Below are 27,423 nucleotides of genomic sequence, written 5' to 3'. Positions count from 1 at the left end.
GTGGTTTTGATTTGCATTTCTCTGGTGATTACTGATGTTGAGCACTTTTTATACAATTACTGATGACTTGTTTGCGTTCTTTGGAAAAACATCACTTCTGCCTATTTTTTAATCAAACTCTTTTTCTGCTGTTTATTTATTTTACATGTGATTTATACAATATGGACATATTGGATACATGATTTGCAAATATTTTCTCTCATTCTCTCAGTTTTGTCTGAAAATGTGTTTATGTTGCGTTCCCTTTTTAAAGGATATTTTCTCCAGGTTTAGAATTCCAGATTGGTACTTTTCTTCCACTCAATAATTTGAAGATATTATTCCATTATCTTCCATTTTCTAATCTTTTCTCTTGAAGTCAGATGACAGCTTGTTCCCTGGAAGGCTTTCTGTCTTTTCGCATAAATGCTTTTAATCCTTTCTATTTTGATTGGTTCTAGTTTTACTATGGTATATCTAGTGAGCTTTGTGTTATACTGATCTTACTTGGGGTTTGTATCTCTTTTTGAATGCATAGCTTTGATGTCTTTCATAAATTCCGAAAAATTTTCTGGCATTATCACTTCAAATACTGTTTCTGTTTCATATTCTCTTTCCTATCTTACTGCAGTTCTAATTACATACTCTATAAATATACAAATTTTATTTTTACTGTAATCCAGCTGTCTGACATACTTTTTGTATACACACAAAAATTGTTTCAATAGCTTCACAAATACTGCATTTTTTACAAACTGAAGGTTCGTGTCAAGTTTCTATCAGTGTTATTTTTCCAACAGCATTTGCTCACTTCCTATCTCTGTCACATTTTCATAATTCTTGCAGTATTCCAAATGATTTCACTATTATTACGTCTGTTATGGTGATAAGTGACTAGAGATCTTTAATGGTACTATTGTAACTGTTTTGAGGTGTCATGAATCACACCCATTAATACAATGAACTTAATCAGTAAACACGTGTGTTCTGACTGCTCTACAGACTGGCCTTTTCCCCATCTCTCCCTCTCTCCTCAGGCCATCCTATTCCCTAAGATACAACAACATAGAAATTGGGAAAATTAGCAAACCTATCATGGGTTGTGCATGTTCAAGTGAAAGGAAGCACTGCACATCTCTCAACTTCATATGAAAAGCTAGAAATGATAATGCCTAGTGATGAAGGCATGTCAAAAGCTACTACCAGCTGAAAATTAAACCTCTTGGGCCAAGTTGTGAATGTGAAGGATAAGTTCTTGAAGGAAATTAAAAGTGCTACTCCAGTGAAAATGTGAATGACAAGAAAGCAAAACACACTTATTGCTGATATGGAGAAAGTTTAATGGACTGGAGGGGAGATCAAATCAGCCCAACATTCCCTTAAGCCAAAGCCTGATCCAGAGCAAGGCTGTAACTCTTTTCAATTCTATGAAGACTGAGAGAGCTAAGGAGGCTCCAGAAGGAAAATCTCAGGCTAGCAGAGATTGGTTCATAATACTTAAGAAGCCATCTCTATGATATAGAAGTACAAGGTGGAGCAGCAAGTACTTATGCTGAAGTTGCAGCAAGTTATCCAGAACATCTAGCTTAGATAAGGTGGCTATGCTAAACAGATTTTCAACACAGAAAACAATCTCCTATTGGAAGAAGATGCATTGTAGAACTTTCACAGCCAGAGAGAAGTCAATGCTTGCCTCAAAGCATCATAGAACAGGACTACCTTTATTAGGGGCTAACACAGCTGGTAACTTTAATCTGAAACCAATGCTCATTTACCATTCTGAAAATCCTAGTTTTACAGTATTCTTTTTTATACATATGTATATCTAAAAATACACAAACCCATGCATAAAACTCCACATGATTGTAGGGGTCAATTCTCCAAGACACCCAAACATACCCTGCCCCAAATATTCACACAATGGAGACAGAAAATTACTATTTTTTTCCCTAGTATTTTCCCTCAGGGATCTTTTAATTCTCTATAGTATGTATGAAATGCAACAACTACTATCATGACAACCATACTGCAAACTAACCTGTCAATCTTCACATATTTAAAAAATAGATGTCATTAGAAAACTTACATCCCTATAAAGTTGAAAGAGACAGAATCCAGTGATATCTTGTATTTATCAAGGAAAGCATTCCAGGTCACAGCCTTGTGCTCAACTAAAGAGATGTTTCAATGTTGTTTCACTTATAATGAAGATGCAGCATGGTAAAAAGATGGGAAAAGCTAAAAACATATAAACCAAACTGAAGTGCTATTTACATTATTCCACTTCTCTCTTTGTTGCATAAAATTTTAGAAGATAGCATTATGAAGAATACACATCTAGAAAACATAAATTACCCGATCATTCATCAGAAGATCCTTCACAATGAAAGTAGCTACCAAAGACTTCAAAGGAGCAGCAAACTGGTCTGGTGCAAGGAGAGCAATATGACCAATAGTCACCAGTGGTGTGATGAGATGCTCCAGGTTGCTCGGATCTAGGCTCTTATGCAGAGGCTGAAAGTGAGGAAAGGAAAATGATTAACTCCATAAACATGCAAATAAACTGGTCACATGTATCATCTACAAATGCTAAAAACCACACAAGTTCCAATACATGGTATAAGCAGTGGTTCAAGTTACATTTAACTTTTACTGACAACTTTTATTGACTAGAAGGCATCATATTTAAGTACTTTCAGTTTTTCCCAAATTATATTTTAGAGGTAGGTAAAGAAACATTTCAATATGAAGAATCACGTATCATATATTTTATGATTGCATATGTCAGCAACTGCTGAAAGTTGCTCAGTCATGTACAACTCTGTGTGACTGCATGGACTGTAGCCAATGAGGTTCCTCAGTCCATGGAATTCTCCAGGCAAGAAACTGGAGTGGGTAGCCATTTCGGCTCACCAATACCTACTTCTATTCTACTTTCTGGGCATAAGGATGCTTCTATGTACATTCAGAAGTTCTGGTTACCAGAATGGAGATGGAAGTAAGGTATGCCATGCCTGAACTCAGGCAGACATGAACAGCGTATCTTCTCCACATTCTCTTCCTCTTTACTCACTGGTGGCTTAATACAAAGGATCCAATGGGACGCAAAGAGAAAAAGTAAAAGTGAAAGAAAGTGAAGTTGCTCAGTCGTGTCTGACTCTTTGCGACCCCACAGACTGTAGCCCACCACTATCCTCTGTCCATGGAATTTTCCAGGGAAGAGTACTGGAGTGGATTGCCATTTCCTTCTCCAGGGGATCTTCCTGACCCAGGGATCGAACCCAGGCAGACGCTTTACTGTCTGAGCCACCAGGAAAGAGAAGCCACTAGTCAAAAAGGGTCTGCGTGGTTAAAACACTGAATAGAATGCAATCAAAACACCCAAATGGACTTTTATGACGAGCAAGAAATAAGCTTTCATTATGGATAGTTACAAGCGTTTTTGTGGATTTTTATAGCATCAAATATTAAGTACTATAACTAATAAAACTATTTTATTACTCATAGTAAAATAAAAATATTATTTTAATATTCATTTTGCCATAACAGAAGAAGGAGACTGATTATTTAATCACATAAGTTGATACCTAAAATATATTGCTCAATTTTTAAAATATGATAATCAGAAGAGTGGCTATAGCACACTATCATTGGCATAAGGAGAGGCGGAAGGGGACAAAAGATGTGTTTTGTGTATTTATATTACTTGTATAAGAATAAAATATCTCCTGAAAAGTACATTAGAAACTGGTAACACTGGCTGCCTCTGAGAAAAGAAACTGGGTGGCTGGGGAAATGGGGTTGAGATTAACATGTAGGTATCCTCCTATACTGAACACCAAGCATTCTAGGCTTTAAAAAACAACACAAAACTGTTCTTTTCCAACACACTGGGGCAATATGAAAAGTTTCATTTAATCAAAAGTAATGACAGTACTTCTTACTGTTCTCGATGACGTCCCTCAATACCTCCACTGCACATCTAAGTGATAACTTGTTTACATTAGAAACACATCACTGACAGTGTACTTTTTTCCACCTCATTTATTATATTGCGTGACAATTTTCCACAATAAGATATTAAAATCATTTCTGAAAAACCAAAATTAATGATCAGTCTCTGAATTAACCAGAGAAGGCAAGGGCACCCTACTCCAGTACTCTTGCCTGGAAAAATCCCATGGACAGAGCCTGATAGGCTACAGCCCATGGGGTCACTAAGAGTCGTACACGTCTGAGTGACTTCACTTTCACCTTTCACTTTCATGCACTGGAGAAGGAAACGGCAACCCACTCCAGTGTTCTTGCCTGGAGAATCCCAGGGACGGGGAGCCTGGTGGGCTGCCGTCTATAGGGCAGCACAGAGTCAGACATGACTGAAGTGACTTAGCAGCAGCAGCAGCTCTGGATTAACAGTAATCTGATAAAGGTTAGATGTGTCTGTGAAACCTTTTCTCAGAAAGCCAGCCAATCTTCTATGTTATAGGAGAAGGATTACCAGGTAGGTTCTTATAAAGATGAAGTTATAGATATTAAAATCAAAAGTAACCAATAAAGTCAAGCTATTATCAGCATTTTCCTCCTCATCATTGGAGGGAACAAAAAGATTATTCAAGGAAAAATAAAAAGCTTTCTAGAAATCAACATGAGTCCACTGAAATCATCCTCTTATTAAAAAATTAAAGACTATAGAATATACCTCCACCTCAATTTTTAAATTATATTATGATTGAGTATCTATAGCTAAGATGCTGTTTGATACAGAAAACTTTTCTTCCTCTTTTATTCCACCTTTAATATAAACCATGAAAATATGAGAAAATTAGTATAAATACTTCTAAAATAGACAGCAAGTCTGTGTATTTATGGTGGGTTAGTTTCAGCATAATTTCCAAATTGTTTTGACTTCATTCAAGGTTCCTAGACTATAACTATAAGATTTTTATAAATTTTCTGTTTAGCTTCTATTTGCAGTAAGAAGGCTAAAGCTAGATTATAATAGCTTATAGTGAAATTGCCATACTTAGAAAGGGTACTGGTAATTCAAAGTACAGAAAAAATAAAAAACATGCTGAAAAGACAGTCAGTAGGTATTTGGTCCTGTCCCAACACACCCAGTAAGACATTTGGTCTACACACAAAGGTCCTTGATATTTGTTCATATTTGGTCCCGCTCAAAAGATTCCAAAAGACATCTGGACCACACCAAAAGGTCCTTGATATTTGGTCCTGCCCAAAACCATCTGGCATGGACCTAAACTGCTATGGGTGTTTTGGAGAGCACCAACTATCAAGGATCTTTGGGTGTGGATCACGTGCCCTGCAAAGGAAAAGGCACATTTTAATCTAATATGAAATTAGGTCAGTCATTAAGCACAAATTCATTTAACCTTAATTATAAATTATTATTCATGTATAAAACCCCACACACTTCAGTAGTATTTCATATATAGAAATCAAACTTCTAAAATCTGTAAACTGATAGAATAATCACCTATTACCTACTATGAGTAACTGATTTTATATGTAATTACTTACTAATGAAAAAAGTTTCCTAATACTAAATGTATAAAGTAACATCAAAACTATTATACAACTGCTTGATTTCTGAATGAGCTAGCATTAAAAAGCTGAATCATCAGATATTTTCAAATTTTAACCAATCATTAATATTGATATATTGATTCAAATTTGGAAAATTACAAAATGATACATCTCCAAACGTGAACATTCTGTAAACTCATTTATATTTTTTTAACAATAACATGAAACAAAAAAATTTTTTTCTTTTTACCTCAAATATCTGTGCAAACTGGGTTTCTTTACTAGAAAATATCGCATGGATACAATGAATAGCATATTTGGCTTGACGGGGGGGTCCTTTTTTAGATTTGTGATGTAAAACAGGAAGCAAAGCTCTAAAAAAAAAAAATTACAGAAAAACAATACACCAGAAAAATCATTATGACTTCCACTAGATACTTTAACGCTTGTATTTTTAAAGTAATGTTTTGTAAGAACAAAAGAAACAAAAGTCACAGCATCTACTCACTCATTTTCAATCATCTATAATTTTGCTTTATAAACATCTATATTAAAATATAATACAAATACAAATAATTTTTCCTTTTTATTTATTAGTTATAAATACAAACAAGAATGGTAACCCATTTCTTCTTTTTAATGTCATTTCCATTAGCCTTTTCTATTTTATTATCATTGCTATTACTTCAGCTAAGCTTTTGCTACCTTACACGTAAGACCACCATAATGGGACTTAAATTGCTCCTTCTTTCTCAAGTCTCTTCCTCTTCCAGTTCATCTTTTAATCTATCCTCAAAAAATCTACATGAGGGGAAATTTGATCATTTAATCAATACAAATTGAGTACTTGCTGTAATGCCAGGCATTATTTAAAGTTCCAAATTGGTGCATTCACTCTACCAGCATATTAGGGATAAGGTAAATGAAAACACATTAAGTCAGCAAAACATCTGTTAGGTTAAATTGTGGTAACTCCTATAAGGCGGGGGTAGGGGGGTGGGAGAGAAGAAAAAGAGGACAGCATAGGGAACAGGCCTAAGTTTGTGACAGTGTTACAATTTTACATATGCTGCCTACAGAAGATCACTCTAGTAAAGCAACACTTGACCACAGTTCTCAAAGAGGCAGGGAATGAGTCATCTAGCTACCTGGAAGAACACTGATGTATCGTATCACTTCATTATATAAAAACTTAAAATCCTGAATAAGGCAAGGTCTCTTAGTTCAACTATGCATTTATTTCTCAGTAGAAATAACTTCTGAATTCTCCTTGCCCAACTCAGTGCCCCAGTTTAAAAAACAATCAGAGATAAATAATTCATTATAATAATAGCAGTCACAGAAAAGATAACAGTAAAATATAATAAAAAGACAAGTGACCAATTGAAGGGAAATTTTGTATTTCTTGTTACAGAGAAATGGTAAATATCCATGAAGTGTAAACACCTACAAACAGATAATGAAAATACCAATAGTATCACAGAAAAATGGGTTGAACATAACAGCAGAAAGGTCTTCAAAACCACCAAAAGCTCTTCAGTATCACCAAACCAGTTTTACAACAAATGTTAAAGGGATTTATATAGTCAAGAAATACAAGAGAAGAAAAAAGATCTACAAAACCAACCCCAAACAAGAAAATGGCAATAAGAACATAGGTATCAATAATTACTTTAAATGTAAATGGATTAAATGCTCCAACCAAAAGACACAGACTGGCTGAATGGATACAAAAACAAGACCCATATATATTCTGTCTACAAGATACCCACTTTAGGCCTCAAGACACATATAGATTGAAAGTGAGAGGATAGAAAAATATATTCCATGCAAATGGGAAGCAAAGGAAAGCTGGAGCAGCAATCCTCATATCAGACAAAACAGACTTTGAAATACAGAATTTTACAAGAGATAAGGAAGTACACTACATAACAATCAAGGGATCAATCCAAGAGAAGACATAACAATTGTAAATACCTATGCACCCAACACAGGAGCACCTCAATACATGAGACAAACACTAACAGACGTAAAAGGAGAAACTGACAGTAACACAATAATAGCTGGAGACTTTAACACCCCACTCACACCAATGGACAGCTCAAGACAGAAAACTAATAAGGAAACACAAGTCTTAAATGAACTAATAAGGAAACACAAGTCTTAAATGATACATTAGATGAGACAGGTCTCACTGATATCTTCAGGACATTTCACTCAAACATAGAAGAATACACCTTCTTAAGTGCACATGGAACATTTTCCAGGATAGACCACATCTTGGGTCACAAATCAAGACTCAGTAAATTTAAGAAAACTGAAATCGTATCAAGCATCTTCTCCGATCACAACACTATGAGACTACATATCAATTACAAGGAAAAAAACTGTAAGAAACATAAACTCATGGAGATTAAACAACACGTTTCTAAATAACCAACAGGTTATTGAAGAAATCAAAAGGGAAATGAAGAAATTTCTAGAAACAAATGACAACAAAAACACGACAATACAAAACCTATGGGATGCAGCAAAAGCAATTCTAAGAGGGAAGTTTATAGTAATATAATTCTACCTCAAGAAACAAGAAAAACATCTAATACACAACCTAACTTTACGCTTAAAACAACTGGGGAAAAAAGAACAACAACAAAACAAACCAAAATTAGTAGAAGGAAAGAAATCATAAGGATCAGAGCAGAAATAAATGAAAAAGAAATGAAAGAAACAATACTACAGATTAATAACACTAAAAGTTGGTTTTTGAGAAGATAAACAAAATTGACAAACCTTTTGCCAGACTCAAGAAAAAAAGAGAAGAATCAAATCAACAAAATTAGAAATGAAAAACAAGAGGTTACAAGAAACAATACAGAAATACAAAGGATGATAAGAGACTATTTTGAACAACTATATGGCAATGGCACCCCACTCCAGTACCTGGAAAACCCCATGGACGGAGGACCCTGGTAGGCTGCAGTCCATGGGGTCACTAAGAGTCGGACACGACTGAGCGACCTCACTTTCACTTTTCACTTTCATGCACTGGAGAAGGAAATGGCAACCCACTCCAGTGTTCTTGCCTGGAGAATCCCAGGGACGGCGGAGCCTAGTGAGCTGCCATTTATGTGGTCGCACAGAGCTGGACACAACTGAAGCGACTTAGCAGCAGCAGCAGCATGGCAATAAAATGGATAAACCGAAAGAAACAGATTCTTAGACAAGACCAATCTTCCAAGACATATAGACAGAAATACAGACCAATCGAACAAGACAGAAAGCCCAGAAATAAACCCATGCAACTATGGGAACCTTATTTTTGACAAATGAGGCAAGAATATCCAATGAGGCAAAGACATTCCCTTCAATAAATGGTGCTGGGAAAACTAGATAGCTACAGGTAAAAGAATGAAATTAGAACACTTCCTAACACCATACATAAAGATAAACTCAAAATGGATGAAACACCTAAACCTAAGACCAGAAACTATAAAACTTTTAGAGGGAAAAACATGGGCAGAACACTCAACAGAAATCAAAGCAAGCTCCTCTATGACCCACCTCCTAGAGTAATGGAAATAAAAACAAAAGTAAACAAGTGGGACCTGATTAAATTTAAAAGCTTTTGCAGAGCAAAGGAAACTATAATCAAAGTAAAAAGATAAGCCTCAGAATGGGAGAAAATAACAGCAAATGAAACAACTGACAAAATTTCCAAAATATACAAGCAGCTCATACAAATCTATGCCAGAAAAACAAACAACCCAATCAAAAAGTGGGAAAAAGACCTAAACATACATTTCTCCAAAGACGACATACAGATGGTTAACAAACACATGAAAAGATGCTCAACACTGCACATTATTAGAGAAATGCAAATCAAAACTACATTGACATATCACCTCACACCAGTCAGAATGGCCATCATCAAAAAGTCTACAAACAATAAATGCTGGAGAGGGTGTGGAGAAAAGGGAACACTCTTGCACTGTTGGTGGGAATGTAAATTGATAGTCACTGTGGAAGATGGTATGGAGAATGCTTAAAAAACTAGAAATAAAATCATCATATTACCCAGCAATCGCACTTCTAGGCATATTAGCCTGAGGAAATGAAAACTGAAAAAGACACATATATCCCATTGTTCAGTGCAGCACTATTTATTTACAATAGCTAGAACATGGAAGCAACCTAGATGCCCATCAACAGATGAATGGATAAAGAAGTTGTGGTACATATATACAATGGAATATTACTCAGCCATAAAAACGCATTTGAGTCAGTTCTGATGAAGTGGATGAACCTAGAGCCCATTACACAGACTGAAATGAGCCAGAAAGAGAAAGATAAATATTGCATTCTAACACACATGTACGGAATCTAGAAAAATAGTACTGAAGAATTTATTTATAGGGCAGCAATGGAGAAACAGACACAGAGAATAGACTTATGGACATGGGGAGAGGGGAGGAGGGGGTGAGATGCATGGAAAGAGTAACATGGGCAATTACATCACCATGTGTAAAACTGATAGCCAACAGGAATTTGCTGTGTGGCTCAGGAAACTCAAACAGGGGCTCTGTAGCAACCTAGAGGGGTGGGATGGGGAGGGAGATGGGAGGAAGGTTCAAAAGGGAGGGGATATATATATACCTATGGCTGATTCATGTTGAGGTTCAATAGAAAACAACTAAGTTCTGTAAAGCAATTATCCTTCAATAATAAAATTAAAAAGAAAAAAAAGAACTGGTTACTAATACTTTTAATAATTCATTATATATATATATATATATAAAATCATCATAAATTTAAAAGTTTTAAAATAAAATCTTAGATTATTAAATAAAGAAACTCTGGCTCATCCAGAATATATGTAATATCAAGTAAGTAGTCTACATTATTTTTTCTTTTTAAAACTGCTTGCCAGTTACTTATTCAGTGATTTAAGTTTTCCTGACTAATTTCTTTGTTAAATATTATACTCCTCACTACTATAGGGATAGTACAGTGTTGTGAATTTCTCATACTCTTGACTTTTAAATCTTCTGATTTTTTCACTCCTATAATATTTTCTAAGTGATTATTAGTGGGATATAAAGAGAGCCTTGGATTTCTAGATACTCATTACGGCCATCTTGTTTTTAGTAGTTCTGCAGTTGATTCTCCTGGATTTTTCTCTTAGAAATATGGTAACTTTGCTTCCTCTTTTCCAACAACTGCACCTTTTAATTTTATTTTCTTATGTAATTATATAGGCTAATGCTTTCAAAACAATGTTAAATCATGGCAGAGTTGGCATATTTTCTCATACTGCCCCTGATTTTACTGGGAATGCTTGTGTTGTATCATATGGTGGTAGATATTGGTAGATATTACTTTGAGCTATTTGGAAAAGGAAACGACAACCCACTCCGGTACTCTTGCCTGGAAAATTCCATGGACGGAGGAGCCTGGTAGGCTATAGTCCACGGAGTCGCTCAGACAAGACTGAGCTACTTCACTTTCATTTTCATTGTTTTGAGAAGTATGAAGGCCATTAAAATCCTGTTTTGCTGGGTTTAACTGTAAGTAAACTGATTTTCCTTTTTATTGGAAGCCCTTGCAGCATCTGTCAAAAAGATCTATTGTGTGGCCTCTCCCTTTTACTCATTTATATAATGAATTATAACATGAACATTGGGTTCTCTTCTAATAGTAACCCTTTTTGTATTCCTGGAATTAACCAACATTTGGCCATATTGTATTCTTGCCTTACTATAGTAAATTCTCTTTCTGCATTCAATTTTCATCAATATCAATAAAATTTGTCTCAGTTTTCTTTTGGAGAGATATCTTTTATCAGGTTTTAGCATTCCTAAACAGAGAAGGCAATGGCACCCCACTCCAGTACTCTTGCCTGGAAAATCCCATGGATGGAGGACCCTGGCGGGCTGCCGTCTATGGGGTCACACAGAGTCAGACATGACTGAAGCAACTCAGCAGCAGCAGCAGCATTCCTACTAGTTACCTTGGTTTTATACCTAAATGCTTTCCTTTCCCCCTCATGCCTGGAACAATTAAAAAGATTTAGTATTTCTATGTAGTTTATATATATATATATATATTTGAAATACCCCCTCTAACATAACTTTTATTGGCCCTTATTATTATTACAGGGTAATTTTCTGAAATTCTTTTATAATTATAGCCTATTAGGATTTTTTCCCCCTTCCTTCTTCCTGAACCAATTTATTTACATCACCCTTAAAAATTCAGATATTCAGATCTCTAAAACATAGATATAGCCACACCTAAAATTTGAATACAGAAATTAAAATGGTGAGAAAAGACAATTAGATATGCAAATAAGAAAACAAAAAGTTTGATTTAAGGGCATAAGCAAAAGTGAATAAAGGGAAAACGGCACACAACTTGGTAGAAAGAGTGACCTCACAATAAAAAGGGGATAACACGTTTTCTAAATCCTTGAATTCCAAAGAAAATCCTTCATTTGCCCTAGTACAACTTAGCTAATTAGGAAAACTTTAGTTACATTCATTTTCTGATCAAACTTCATAACTGTTGAATCATTAACTGTGGAAATCTTAAGTGGTTGAAAAGAAATGTCAGCCCCATTACTGTTCTGCCATACAGGATTTACCTTTTTTTTTTCCCCCCTTGATGTTTATGAAATCACTTCCATAGGGCTGCGCGCCATCCCACATTGAAGGTCAGGAAGGGCAGCAGTGAGGAGATATCCCTCATCTAAGGTAAGGAGCAGCAGCTGTGCTTTGCTGGAGCAGCCGTGAAGAGATATCCCACACCCAAGGTAAGAGAAAACCAAGTAAGATGGTAGGTGTTGCAAGAGGGTATCAGAGGGCAGACACACTGAATCCATACTCACAGAAAACTAGTCAATCTAATCACACTAGGACCACAACCTTGTCTAACTCAATGAAACTAAGCCATGACCACGGGGTAACCCAAGACAGGCAGGTCATGGTGGAGAGGTCTCACAGAATGTGGTCCACTGGAGAAGGGAATGGCAAACCACTTCAGTATTCTTGCCTTGAGAACCCAATGAACAGTATGAAAAGGCAAAATGATAGGATACTGAAAGAGGAACTTCCCAGGTGAGTAGGTGCCCAATATGCTACTGGAGACCAGTGGAGAAATGACTCCAAAAAGAATGAAGGGACAGAGCCAAAGCAAAAACTATACCCAGCTGTGGATGTGACTAATGATAGAAGCAAGGTCCGATGCTGTAAAGAGCAATACTGCATAGGAACCTGCAATGTCAGGTCCATGAATCAAGGCAACTTGGAAGTGGTCAAACAAGAGATGGCAAGAGTGAACGTCAACATTCTAGGAGCAATCGGTGAACTAAAATGGACTAGAATGGGTGAATTTAACTCAGATGACCATTAAATCTACTATTGTGGGCAGGAATCCCTCAGAAGAAATGGAGTAGCGATCACTGTCAACAAAAAAGTCCGAAATGCAGTACTTGGATGCAATCTCAAAAACGACAGAATGATCTCTGTTCGTTTCCAAGGCAAACCATTCAATATCACGGTGATCCAAGTCTATGCCCCAAACAGTAACGCTGAAGAAGCTCAAGTTGAACAGTTCTATGAAGACCTACAAGACCTTTTAGAACTGACACCCAAAAAAGATGTCCTTTTCATGATAGGGAACTGCAATGCAAAAGTAGGAAGTCAAGAAACACCTGGAGTAACAAGCAAATTTGGCCTTGGAATGCGGAATGAAGCAGGGCAAAGACTAGTAAGAGTTTTGCCAAGAAAATGCACTGGTCATAGCAAACATCCTCGTCCAACAACACAAGAGAAGACTCTACACATGGACATCACCAGATGGTCAACACCGAAATCAGACTGATTATATTCTTTGTAGCCAAAGATGGAGAAGCTCTATACAGTCAACAAAAACAAGACCAGGAGCTGACTGTGGCTCAGATCATGAACTCCTTATTACCAAATTCAGACTTAAACTGAAGAAAGTAGGGAAAACTGCTAGACCATTCAGGTATGACCTAAATCAAATCCCTTATGATTATACAGTGGAAGGGAGAAATAGATTTAAGGGACTAGATCTGATCGACAGAATGCCTGATGAACTATGGATGGAGGTCTGTGACAATGTACAGTAGACAGGGATCAAGACTCTCCCCAAGAAAAAGAAATGCAAAAAAGCAAAATGGCTGTCTGAGGAGGCCTTACAAATAGCTGTGAAAAGAAAAGAAGCCAAAAGCAAAGGAGAAAAGGAAAGATATACCCATTTGAGTGCAGTTCCAAAGAATAGCAAGAAGAGGTAAGAAAGCCTTCCTCAGTGATCAGTGCAAAGAAATAGAGGAAAACAACAGAATGCGAAAGACTAGAGATTTCTTCAAGAAAATCAGAGACACCAAGGGAACACTTCATGCAAAGATGGGCTCGATAAAGGACTGAAATGGTATGGACCTAACAGAAGCAGAAGATATTAAGAAGAAGTGGCAAGAAAACACAGAAGAACTGTACAAAAAAGATCTTCACAACCCAGATAATCACGACAGTGTGATCACTCACCTAGAGCCAGACATCCTGGAATGTGAAGTCAAGTGGGCCTTAAGAAGCATCACTATGAACAAAGCTAGTGGAGGTGATGGAATTCCAGTTGAGCTATTTCAAATCCTAAAAGATGATGCTGTGAAAGTGCTGCACCCAATATGCCAGCAAATTTGGAAAACTCAGCAGTGGCCACAGGACTGGAAAAGGTCAGTTTTCATTCCAATCCCAAAGAAATGCAATGCTAAAGAATGCTCGAACTACCGCACAATTATACGCATCTCACACACTAGTCAAGTAATGCTGAAAAGTCATGAAGCCAGCCTTCAACAATAGATAAACCATGGACTTATAGATGTTGAAGCTGGTTTTAGAAAAGGCAGAGGAACCAGAGATCAAATTGCCAACATCCACTGGATCATCGAAAAAGCAAGAGAGTTTCAGAAAAACATCTATTTCTGCTTTATTGACTATGCCAAAACCTTTGACTGTGTGGATCACAATAAACTGGAAAATCCTGAAAGAGATGGGAATACCAGACCACCTGACCTGCCTCTTGAGAAATCTGTATGCAGGTCAGGAAGCAACAGTTAGAACTGGACATGGAACGACAGACTGTTTCCGAATAGGAAAAAGAGTACATCAAAGCTGTATATTGTCACCTTGCTTATTTAATTTATATCTAGAGTACATCATGAGAAACGCTCGGCTGGATGAAACACAAGCTAGAATCAAGATTGCCTGGAGAAATTCAATAACCTCAGATATGCAGATGACACCACCCTTATGGGAGAAAGTGAAGAAGAACTAAAGAGCCTCTTGATCAAAGTGAAAGAGGAGAGGGAAAAAGTTGCTTAAAGCTCAACATTTGGAAAACTAATATCATGGCATCCAGTCCCATCACTTTATGGCAAATAGACGGGGAAACAGTAGAAACAGTGTCAGAGTGTATATTCTTGGGCTCCAAAATCAATGCAGATGGTGACTGCAGACATGAAATTTAAAGATGCTTGCTCCTTGGAAGAAAAGCTATGACCAACCTAGGCAGCATATTAAAAAGCAGAGACATTACTTTGCCAGCAAAGGTCCATCTAGTCAAAGCTATGGTTTTTCCAGTAGTCATGTAGATGAGAGAGCTGGACTATAAAGAAAGCTGAGCACCAAAGTATTGATGCTTTTGAACTGTGGTGTTGGAGAAGACTCTTGAGAGTCCTTTGGACTGCAAGGAGATCCAACCAGTCACTCCTAAAAGAGATCAGTCCTGAGTGTTCATTGGAAGGTCTGATGTTGAAGTGGAAACTCCCATCCTTTGGCCACCTGATGCGAAGAGCTGGCTCACTGGAATAGACCCTCATGTTGGGAAAGACTGAAGGCAGGAGGAGGAGGAGACAACAGAGGATGAGATGGTTGGATGGCATCACTGACTCAATGGAGGTGAGTCTGAGTAAACTCTGGGAATTGGCGATGGACAGGGAGGTCTGGCATGCTGCAGTCCATGGGGCCACAGAGTCAGACACAACTGAGTGACTGAACTGAACTGAGGGACAGGGAGGCCTGGCATGCTGCAGTCCACGGGGTTGCAAAGAGTTGGACAGGACTGGGTGACTGAACATTTCTTTCAAAGCCTGCCCATACCTCAAACTCCTCCCTCTAGATTAGTAAATGAAAGAACACTTATTATACATTCCCTTATACATCTGATTCAGGGATATATTCATCAATTGTCAATGTTCTCACACTCAATTCAGTCTAAATGGCTTATCTAGCACCAATTCTCTCCAGTTTATGGTAGCTTCTGCTTAAGACACATTTTCCTTTTAAATAATTTTGGTGAATTCAATGGAAGATAATTTAATAAACATTCATTTATCTCTTACCAGTTTTCCTCAACATCAACTCACACAATTTAATAATGTAAAAAATAAAATCCACATACATATTTCATCTTCTAGAAGACATATACCAAGAGTAACCTCATTGAAAACAATGTGTACCCAGCAGGTATTCAATATCAGTTGAGCTAATTCTCCTCATGAGAGACACCTGAAATATACTCAGTGTACATATATCAAGTAATTTCAAGGACCTCATTTTCACAGTAAAGCTGCGAATGTTTTTAAATGCCCTTCTGTGTGATAGCTCAGTTGGTAAAGAATCTGTCAGCAATGCAGGAGACCCTGGTTCGATTCTTAGGTCAGGAAAATCTGCTGCAGAAGGGATAGGCTACCCACTTCAGTATTACCAGCTTAGCTGGTAAAGAAGCTGCCTGTAATGCAGGAGACTTGGGTTGGGAAGATCCCTTGAGAAGATACCCGCTCTAGTATTCTGGCCTGGAGACATTCATGGACTGTACAGTCCATGGGTAACAAAGAGTCGGACATGACTGAGCGACTTTCACTTCATGTTCTAAAATGTCCAACTTTCAACTCTGCTCTCACAGTTTTCCTATAAATATACTGAACAATATTTCTTTAAAATATAAAGGGCATTAGAAAAGACAGTCTAGAATGAAAACAAAAAAATCCGCTGAATAAATCAAACTAAAACTCAATCAATGCTCTAATTAAGAAAACTATGCCATAATGGATATGGTATCATTGGCCATCCAAACAGGCTGATAGTCAAATATTCCCTCGGCCATTTGCTAGCTATATGACCTAGAACGATCTGCCTCAAGTAAACATCAGATTTCCCACTTTGAAGATCAGATTCAGTAAAGTAATTCCTACACTTTACTGAATTGTTATAAAGTTTAAATGAGACAGTAATAGGGCATTTAGTATAGTACATGTATAGAGTTGCACACAGTTTATACATTTAGTGTGTGTGTATACATGTGTCTCCAAACTCTGATCTGGACCGGAAAGTCACAGCTCCATTACAAGGAAAATTCATTTTCTCCAGGCTCCCTTAAAAATTAGGAAGCCATTTATAAAAAATAAAGTTTCTTGCCATTGCCAAAAGTATATTGTTACAATATTCTGGTATTGGTATTTCAATTATCATTTAAATAATGCTCTTTTCCTTTATAACAATAGTTTCTAGAGCTGATTAAGCTCATGTGAATAGAAAGGGATTACAAAACCTATACCTGAGCCTCTAAAATGCTAGCTTCGTCCAAGTCTCTCTCTGAAGAAAAGAACCACAATCCACTTAAACATGAAGAAACACAGTACCCCAACCACTACTAACTAGACCAGAAGCAATGAGCTAGAGGTGAAACCAGTCACCAGTGACTATGGCAATATTAGGACCAACCACCAGCTACGCTCTCCAGGAAGAGGATGGAGAGATGAACACACAGAAACAAGGAGGGATTCATAAGGAATGAAGATGTATTCTTTCTGAGCTATTATAGAATCCTGAACCATAATTAGAGATCTCCAGGATAACAGCATAATCTCCAATTTTTGGAAATACTAGAACATGCAAACACACACAGAAAATATACTGCTGTTAGGATGATTATTACATGCTTCTCTGTTTCCCTGTGTCAAGTAAAACTATACTACTGAAAATTTTCAATTCAATACTCATAATAACAGAAGAAAGTAAAGTGCTATGGACAATCCTGCTGAAATTCCTTTGGCGTTTCTCACTGGACCTCAAATTCGCATTGTTTATCCTATGCCATAATATGCCAAGGAACTCTTTTGCTATAAAACTGTTTTCATTGAAATCTTCAAGCAAAATTGATGCTTCAAAAGGAAATGCCATGGTCACCTTACATTTTCATGAATCTTCTAAAACACCAATCAATGCCTTCTCCCAGGAAATAAAGACTCTAAATAGTTTAGACTTAAGATAAAACCCAGACATTATTTCCTCAAAACTTAAAATTGACTCCAACTATTACGTAAATCAAGAAACAGCAAGCTATTTTATTTTCTAGAATATTTATCAGAAAAAAACTCAACTCACGATCTGATGTGTGGGAAATCCTCTTCAATTTTGCCTCCTGTGTTTTTGAAAATTTGGAGCGCAGCTTCCGCTACTTTTTCATCATCCATTTTCAGACAAGCCAGGAGAGACTCAAATGTTTCAGCAGAATGAAATGAGATAGGATGTGTAAATGAGAGTACCTAAAAAATGATCATAAAAATGATCTATAAATCCTTTTCATCTTTATAAATCCAAAATGTTACATACTAGAAATGCTACAAGTCAAAGTAAAAACACAAGTAATTATGCTAAAAATAAATGAGAGCACTGGAAGACTGTACAATCTAAAGAAACAACTATCTTCAAAATTAAAAAACACGCTAACATAATTCTCAAAATAATCTGGATTTGGTTAATGTTTGGGGAGGAGGGGTGGTGGAAACTCAAGCTAGGAGAAAAGGAATATGAGAAGAGAATTTTTAAAAATACCTCTATTATTCTAAATATAGGTCATTAGAAGAAGATAATAACATTTTTGGAAAAAAGTAATCTAGGGAAGAGGGTAAAACATTAAACAGTAAAAGAAATTGTAAGGTTACAATAAACACACCAACATAGGACTAAAGAAAAAATAAAGCAATAAATAGACCTTACCACATCTAAGAATTTAAGGTAGAGTATAATAGAATATAAAGACAATAGAAAATAACTGAAAATGGATGAAATTTTTAATAAACAGAACTAGTAAAACTGGGTATAGCGATCTGAAGGAAATCAAATTAGACCCTCCATTACAATCACACTTTCAAAATAAATATCTGCTAAGACATCAAGTACATGATTTAATTTAATCCCTGTGAGATAAGTATGATTTCTACCTCCATTACACATGAGGAAGCAAAAGCAATTAACTTAGAGTAACTATCTAATAAATGACAGTAAAAACAATCAGACCTGCTTTATGACACACTTAAAAACACTGTCTTAAAAAACACTGAGAAAATGCTTATAATTTATTATGGGAAAAGTCAAGATATAAAATTGCATATTCAGTCTCATTTCAACTGTACCAAAAAGTATATTTTTCTATAGATTAAAAGGAAACAAAAGAAATATTTATGAATGATAGGCTTCTCAATGTTTTCTTCTTTATGATTTTATATGCCCTAAGTTATCAACAATTAACTGATATTTTTGTAATAAGTAAAAGGCAAAGGTAAATTTTAGCTAACAAAATAACATATAAAATGGACTTTAAAATTTTGGTGCTTCCTGTGGTAGCGTTAGCAAGTTCTTTGCACACTAATGAAACCTTTAAATTATAATCCTTAATATAATTAATACTAGGCTATATTATATAATTTAAACATAAAAATATTAATATTTAGCTTACATGTTAGAATAAATGCACAATTTCAAAATTACCTAAAAGTGATTAAGAAAATCTAATTTTAGATTCTATTAACCTAGAAAAGCAAATCTCGACTAAAACATACAAACTATATATGTAACAGTTATCTCATTAGCCACTTAAGTGCCTAAATTTCAATGTAAGCATATTTACCTTAAGCAGTTCAAGACCTGCCCTGATGGCTTGATCAGTTGGAACACCCTCATCTTCATCATCTGCTGTTCCATCTATTGATTTGTTCACTTGCTTTATAAGAGCACTAAAGTATGACAAAAAAAATTTTTTTCCATTTTTTCAACTCTTTTTTAATTAGCAATGTTTAAGAAAAATAATCCTGAGTATTTTCTATACAGACCACAACTAAACCACACACAAATTTGATACAGCTGTTTCCCAACCATTATGGCAAAACAAAAAGCTGTAATAAATATTTTGAGATGCTTCTTTTCAAAATGGTATTTCCCCATGTCCATTCAAATGAGGTCAAAATGTTATCTGACTTGCTGTTTATTAACAGTGTATTTTTATTCTTGTATTTGCTGTGTGAAGTTTAGGTCCAAACATGTGAATGATAAGAGATGTTTTCCAATTATCTAACGTTCATTATGGTCCCAATATGTAGAACAACATATACTGAAACAAAGGATAAATGGTAACATAAAGCACTTTCAAACAACCTAGCAAATATTATTGCGTTCAGCACTGTTACGAAAGCCAGAAAGGACTGCTTCTGACAGGAGTAAAAATGTTATACAGCAAACATACAATAAATCCTCACTAGAATACTTAGAACAGATCACAAAGGAAATACAATATTTTAAAGTTTTCTTCTAAAAACAAGCTTATGTGATTTTAAAATAATCATTTGAAATGCACTGTCAATTATCCAAAATACTCATTCACTTTGATAGGTATGTTTTACTACAAAAAACAAGTAACAAATATCAAGTCAGAGACCTAATACAAATCAAAATACAAGAAAATTCAATTATTCAATGGTTTTTAAAACGCTTAGTAGATTTATGTTTCTACAAAAATATGTACTCAAATCTAAGGTCAAGATATGAGTCAAATACATGTCTTCCTTGCAATATCTTCCTAAATTTATCATTCCCTTAACAGTTAAAATCACTGAGGATGTTTTCTGTCCTGTTCTGCCCATTTTCCCTGCTTCACTGTTTCTCATAGCTCCAACTACTCCAAATAAAAATCTTCAGCCTGAATTCTCTTCCCAAATTTTCATCAGTTCTAAGGTTTTCTTTACCTAAATGTACCAAAGGAATGAAAAATGCCATATATCCAAAATGAAATTCATTTCTTTCTTCCATGACTAAGAGCAGGAAGCTCTCTGTCTAGTGAGGGGAGGCCAAAGGCCAAAATTAAGTAAATAAATACATTAAAAAAGATAATCGGGAAACAACAAAGCCTGGAGAGAAGGCCAGGACAAGAAGTGAGATTGGTCAGCGAGGGTAGTAAGGAAAGGCATTCCTGTAGAGGTGGTACTGCTGTTGTTTAGTTGCTAAGTTAGGTACAATTGAGCTAATAACCACAGAATAAGAGCCAGTGATAAAAAGCATCAACCTGGAAAATCAGAGAGAATCAACTGAAAAACTATTACAAAATACTAAGAGTTCAGTGAGGTGACACCAACAACACCAAAAATGGACAGAGCTATTCTGTATTAGCCAAAGCCACCTTAAAAATACAGGGGCCAGGGGCGAGGAAATCTATTTATAATGACAAGTCAAAACATATAAAATAACTAGGAGTAAAAAGTTTTAAATGCACAGAATCTGTATATAACTCCTAAAATTACTAAAAGGAGCAAAGAGATTTGAAAAAATCAAGACAAGTATTTTCATAAGATGGAAACAGTATTACACGAATAGCATTTGCCACTACGTCTAAAAATATCTTACAGGAACACAGCTCGGTGTGGGATAAGATTCAACACACGCATTCTATAACTCATCTGGAAACATTAAGTAATGTTTGAGAACAGCTAGTAAATATTAAGGGAGAAGGGATGAAAGAACTTTCTAAACGAAATTTAAATTTTTATCATAAAAGACTTAAAATACAAAGAAACAAAGGGAAAAAATCCAGTAAGACCCTAAGTATCGTGAAGAATTTATCCTAAAATAAGGGACTGTCTCAAATCAAATAGGAAGAAACCAATTTTTCAATAAATGGTTTGATACAACTAGATACTAGGCTTTTAAAAAAGGATGGATCTCTTATCTCCACCTTACAATGAAATGGATTCCAAAACAATTAAAACCTAAATGTAAAAAATATAGCCACCTAATACGATACCAGAAAGAAAGGAAGAAAGAAATAAAGGAAACAAATGATAGATCATGTAATTTAGTATTTATTAATGTCAAGCATAAATTTAAAAGGCAATCAAACTGCGTTAATAGCCTTGTTTTATAAAGCATTCATATAATCAATAAAAAATGACAATTTCTCTAAGCCACTTACAGAAAAATAAGAAAAGCAAAAAGCCAAAAAACATATGGGGAAAAAAATTTCAACTTTTAAACAGTGCCATCATTCATTGCAGCCATAAATTTAAGACACTTGCTCCTTGGAAGGAAACTTATGACAAACCTAGATAGTGTTTTAAAAAGCAGACATCAATTTGCCAACAAAGGTCTGTATAGTCAAAGCTATGCTGGTTTTTCCCATAGTCATGTACAGATGCAAGAGCTGAACCATAAAGAAGGCTGAGAGCCGAAAAACTGATGCTTTCGAATTGTGGTGTGGAGAAGACTCTTGAGTCCCTTGGACAGCAAGGAGATCAAACCAATAAATCCTAAAAGATATCAACCCTGAATATTCATTGGAAAGACTGATGCTGAAGCTGAAGCTCCAATACTTTGGCAATCTGATGCAAAGAGCTGACTCACTGGGAAAGATTCTGATACTGGGAAAGATTGAGGGCAGGAGGAGAAGGAGGCAGCAGAAGAAAAAATAGTTAGATGGCATCACCAACTCAATGGACATGAGTTTCAGCAAGCTCCAGGAGATGGTGAAGGACAGGGAAGTCTGGCGTGCTGCAGTCCACAGAGTTGCAAAGAGTTGGAAATGACTTAGCAAGTAAACAACATCATCATTCACCTATAAAATGGGTAAGACTGAAAAGGGTACAGCCACTATTAGGAAAAGTTAGGTGAATTGGACACTCCATGACTACTGGTGGGGAAGAGAGTGGAGCCTTTCTGCAGTGTGATAGTTAAACCAAGAGGGCGCTGGAGCCAGATTTCCTGTTTAAATGCCATTAGCTACTCCCCAGCAGTAGGAAAGTTACTCTAACATCAGTGTAGCTCACTGTTCCTTACCTGTAAACTGGGAATAATATTTTTTGCCTTATAAAGAGGAAAATGAGTTAAAACACATAAAACAAAGAGTGTACATTATAAGCAATAATGGCTATTACCTGTTATTATTAGTTATGACTGAACATATCTTACGTATCACCAACCTACAAAGACATGCTTTGGTCCTCAAGTCTTTTTGTTCATAAAATGCCTTACTTCTGGAAACTTATCTTAACTTTCAAAAATACTGCAATAACCTGCTTTTATCTTTCTGTAATTTGATTTAAAAAAAATTGTCTGTCATGCCCAAACAAGAAGCATATCCTTTCTTAGCAGCTCCCTTCATTCTTTCCAAGGTACTACTATTCTCTTCATCATCTGGATTTGACCCCATAAACTTCTCACTCCTCCTCCATTTTATTCCCCATTTCCAGTAAGAGGACCCATTTCTAAGGCTGTTCTTTTAAAACCTTCCTCAAATATGTTCTTTCCTTTCCATCCCACTATCGTCATTCAAAGAAAATTATAACACCTTAGCAAGGCTCTCTCTTCTATTTCCCTCCTCCTGTTCATCATCAATCATTCCTGCTTCTCAACAGACCAAAGAACAAAGTAAAAGCTCTAAAGTCAGATCCTAAAGGCTTTCCACAATCTGACACCAAATGCTTTTTGATGATCACCTCATAACACTTTTACATTTCTCCACAGAGTAACTTAAATAGATGGCAATCATTTTCTAAATATCCTTATTCCTTCCTATCCAGTTAGCTTGGCTTATATAAAACTCAACACCTAGAATTCTCCTCCCATTTCTGTAGAAATAAAATCTTACCCATTCTTCCTCTCACATCAGATACTACCCTCTCAGAGAAATTCTTTTAATCCTTTCAACACTATCTGCATCAATTTTATGCAACTATAATCTCTTGATTAAAATTCTTATTCCACTACTAGACAGAAGATTAATGAAAAGCATAAAGTATGCTTTGCCAATGCCTAAGTAGCATTGTTTTAAATATAGAAGGCATCAGATTATTTAATTAATGAATTTCAGTCTGATTCAGATTTTTCCTTGTAATAATATAAAGGATTCCTGTTTTTGTTTTGCTTCCTTTTATTTTTGAAACTGAAGAACACTTTCCTCAAATGAAAAACAAGGCAAGAGGAGTCCAAAATGAAAAACAGGCATCCAACGTCATGTCCTCCTCCACTACAGAACGTTACAAGCCAGAAGCCATACCTTATGCCCTCCCTCCAAAAAAATCCCCAAAAGGGCTTTACTGAGGACAGTGTACCATTAGTAGTATTTTAGATTCTAATATACCTCTGAAAGGTACTACTGGTCATAAAAAAAGAATATGCTCTCCATATTTTATAAGTATTCTTTTTTTCAACTGGTTGAAACATTCAGGAAAAGTTTAAAACAAACAAAAACAGGTGGGGCAGGGGGGTGCGGACTTCACTGGCAGTCTAGTGGTTGAATGGCTCCACATTCCAATGCAAGGGGCACAGGTTCAATCCCTGGTATCATGCTGTATGGCATGGCCATAAATAAATAAAGAGCTCTTCCCACATTTTACAAAACCAAGTACAGACATAAAAAGAAAGTATTTTCCAAGATGTCAAAGTCAGGTGATATCAAACCCTGAAACTTTAAATGAAGGCTGTCTTAAAAATAACATTTTTAGTTCTCAGATACCTGTGAAATGCATCATATGTTGTTTTATAACATAATCACTTTATTTTCTTTTCCAGAAGGTAGAACAGCAACTTGTTTCTATCAGTTAACCTATGCGAGCTAACTAACCAGTATACTCTTAACAGATAAAAATTAGGCTTGTATTGACAAATTCTCATCCAAAAAGAGTATATAAAATTAAAATAAATAACATGAAATACTAAATACATACAGATATATACAGATGAGTATATGGCCATTATGTATATACATAAATCTATACAGATTAGTGTCTTACATATAGCAGACACTCAATAATGACTACTAAAGCATGAACGAATTAATGATAATGAAAATTCAATATTTTCATTAAATACCTGATAGACTCAGTATCTATGTGCACAGGTGCTATCCTTTCCAAGAGAAACTTGATCATTTCCAGAAAAGGATTTGTAGGCTGTTTGGGGTTGCCCAACTTCTTAGTTATTTCACGCTGTAATGGAGATGTTTAAAATATTACAAAAGTACATTTAAATAATTCATTACATTAAAATGTTAAGAAACTACAATAATTAAAATCACATAGTACCAGTACTATTAGTATAGTATTGGTGCTGGAATAAACAAATCAATACAAAAAGACTAAATTAAGAATTCAGTATAGGAAAAAGGTAATATTTCAAGTAAACAGGAAAAGGATTATTCAATATATTATTACACTGAATATACTAGAATAGCTCAATAGACATTTTTTAAAAATAAAAGGAGAGTTAAATTCCTATCTCACATCTTACACCAAAGATATTCCAAAAGGATAAAAACAAACACAAAAGAATAAAACCAAGGGTCATGGGATATCAAACTTCAACAAGCAAAATTATCAGGGGAGCTTATTAAAACTACAGATTCCTGGGCCTCACTGTGAAGATTCTCATTTAGTCAATCTGAGGTAGAGCCAAGAATCATCTTTTATTAAAGAATTTAGGAAGATACATGGGCAACAGATTAAATAATACGGACATAAGTAAATATTTTCATTCACCTGCAGTACAATGGGATTTCATAAGCAAGATTCCAAAAGCAAAAACCTTGAAGAGACTGCTGACAAACTTAGACAACAAAACTATCATATGTAAAGGGCATCGCAAACAAAATGAAAAGGACTGAACTACAACTGTTGGAAAACTATCTGCAGCCTAATTAACACACAATGCCATGACATACTAACGAGCCAACGAGATAAAGACAAATAGTCTAGAAAAGTAGGCAAAGATTAAAAACACACAATTTACAAAAGAAATAAGAATGACTAATGTATCCAAGGAGAAAAAGTGCTCATATGATTGCAACCAATTTTATAAATCCTATCAAAATAATAATGTTTTTGTTTGAGTTTTGTGTTTCCAACAGTGCTACTGGCCAATAGCGAATTTAACCTAAAGAAAAGAAATCAAGACTGTGTAAAATTATTAAGCTATAAGGATTATTTATTTTTTACATTAATCAAAGACTGGGAAAAAATTTAAATGTGTAACACAAGTGGGGGCCATTCAATAAATTATGGTACATATATTCAATGATGTGCTATGTTGCTACTAAAGATAATACAGTAAGACTAATAAAAAAGTAAAATATACCAAGCTCTGTATAATATAATCTTATTTTAGAAGAACATACACCATAATATTAACAACTGTGTCTATAGAGTAATTACAGTTTAATACATTATTATTTTTGTGATACTTCCTAAATTTTACATAACGAACATAAATTATTTTACAAAAGGGGACAAAAAAGGATTTGTGGGCGTCTCCAAACATTATGGAGGAGCCTGGTAGGCTACAGTCCATAGGGTTACACAGAGTCAGACATGACTGAAGTGACTTATCACCAAACATTAACTCTTTGAAATTTCTCTCCTTACCACACAACCTTCAGCCTGTTTGCAGGAGCATGTTGGACTGACAAGTACTTCTAACTGTTTTCTTATTTTCTCATCATCTTCTAACACTTGTGTAAATTTCTTCATGAAATCCTGAGCCTTACCAGGATCTGGCAAATTTCCTTTAATTAAATTAAAATACAATTTTAGATTTTTCCTGAAATAATAAAAGAGCAACATTTTTCATTCTTTACTTTGATGAAGAATCCTAACATATAAATTCATTTAATTTAATGAGATAAAATTATACAGATCCTTTAATAGTGAATTTTCACAAGTAAAAAATTTTTTCCTAGAAACATTAAATAAAATCACTGTGAAGGACCATCTATCCAGAGAAAGATCATACTGGTTAATTTTAAATAACTCTATATAATATCTGAAGGCCTTAAATGTCAACCTGAAAAATGCCAATTTTATTACTGTCCCATGAGCTTGTGCATACATTGTTCTTTTGTGATTCACAGCAAGAGATCAAGATCAGTAAGATTTACCTTGAAGAAACTATCTTCCTGTTCTGCACTGTTTACTGTTAAAACATCCACAGAAAGTGCACACACCCATGCATGCTGCTCGGTACCAAAACAGGCTGAACAACATGGTCCAGGTGTTCCTGCCAGATATGCCACTACCACATGAGAAAGTCTGAGTTCTTACAGAATCAAAGATTAGTTTTATACTGCTCTCCTAATATATCACTAACCAAAACACTTATGAAAGCTAACAAAATATCCATCATAATATCGTTTTTCTGGCTGCTCACAACTGTAATGGAGAACCAGACTAGGTTCAGTAGGTAGGACCGTGCTAATAAATAGGGTAATACAGAAATATGGACCCTAATAAAAGTAACAGAAACCTGTTGAATCTTAAAATATGAATACAGTAAATGCAGTCTTCAAGTTCATATATGACTCTAAAGTTCCATTTATATCTTGGCTACATGACTGAACATGGTAAGAACTAATCTCCTCCCCCCCAACTATGTGACTGTGTAACCTTTCCCTATTTCCATAACACAAAAATTCTACTGTACTGTTTATCAACAGTACAGTTTTGGAAAAAGTCACTTTATAGCCCCTCCACAGTATTATATTAAGGCTACAATAAAGCATATCACC

General features: G+C 35.5%; 1 protein-coding gene across 5 annotated transcripts in view; it reads right to left on the bottom strand.

Moving 5' to 3' along the window:
• The window catches only part of PDS5B (PDS5 cohesin associated factor B), a 173,929-nt gene that overhangs the window by 45,955 nt on the left and 100,551 nt on the right, over nucleotides 1–27,423 (bottom strand). For all 5 annotated transcript variants that reach the window (XM_018056634.1, XM_018056632.1, XM_018056635.1 and 2 more), the window contains exons 16-21: nucleotides 26,285–26,424; nucleotides 24,738–24,853; nucleotides 19,513–19,618; nucleotides 17,988–18,148; nucleotides 5,774–5,897; nucleotides 2,335–2,493 (exon numbers count right to left, since the gene is read on the bottom strand). In XM_018056634.1, coding sequence (XP_017912123.1) covers nucleotides 2,335–2,493; nucleotides 5,774–5,897; nucleotides 17,988–18,148; nucleotides 19,513–19,618; nucleotides 24,738–24,853; nucleotides 26,285–26,424 — 806 coding nt within the window. The remainder of the gene's footprint in view (nucleotides 1–2,334; nucleotides 2,494–5,773; nucleotides 5,898–17,987; nucleotides 18,149–19,512; nucleotides 19,619–24,737; nucleotides 24,854–26,284; nucleotides 26,425–27,423) is intronic.

The sequence above is a fragment of the Capra hircus genome, chromosome 12 (assembly GCF_001704415.2).
Source record: "Capra hircus breed San Clemente chromosome 12, ASM170441v1, whole genome shotgun sequence".
Classification (NCBI taxonomy): Eukaryota; Metazoa; Chordata; class Mammalia; order Artiodactyla; family Bovidae; genus Capra; species Capra hircus.
This window is presented reverse-complemented; position numbering and strand designations above follow the sequence as displayed.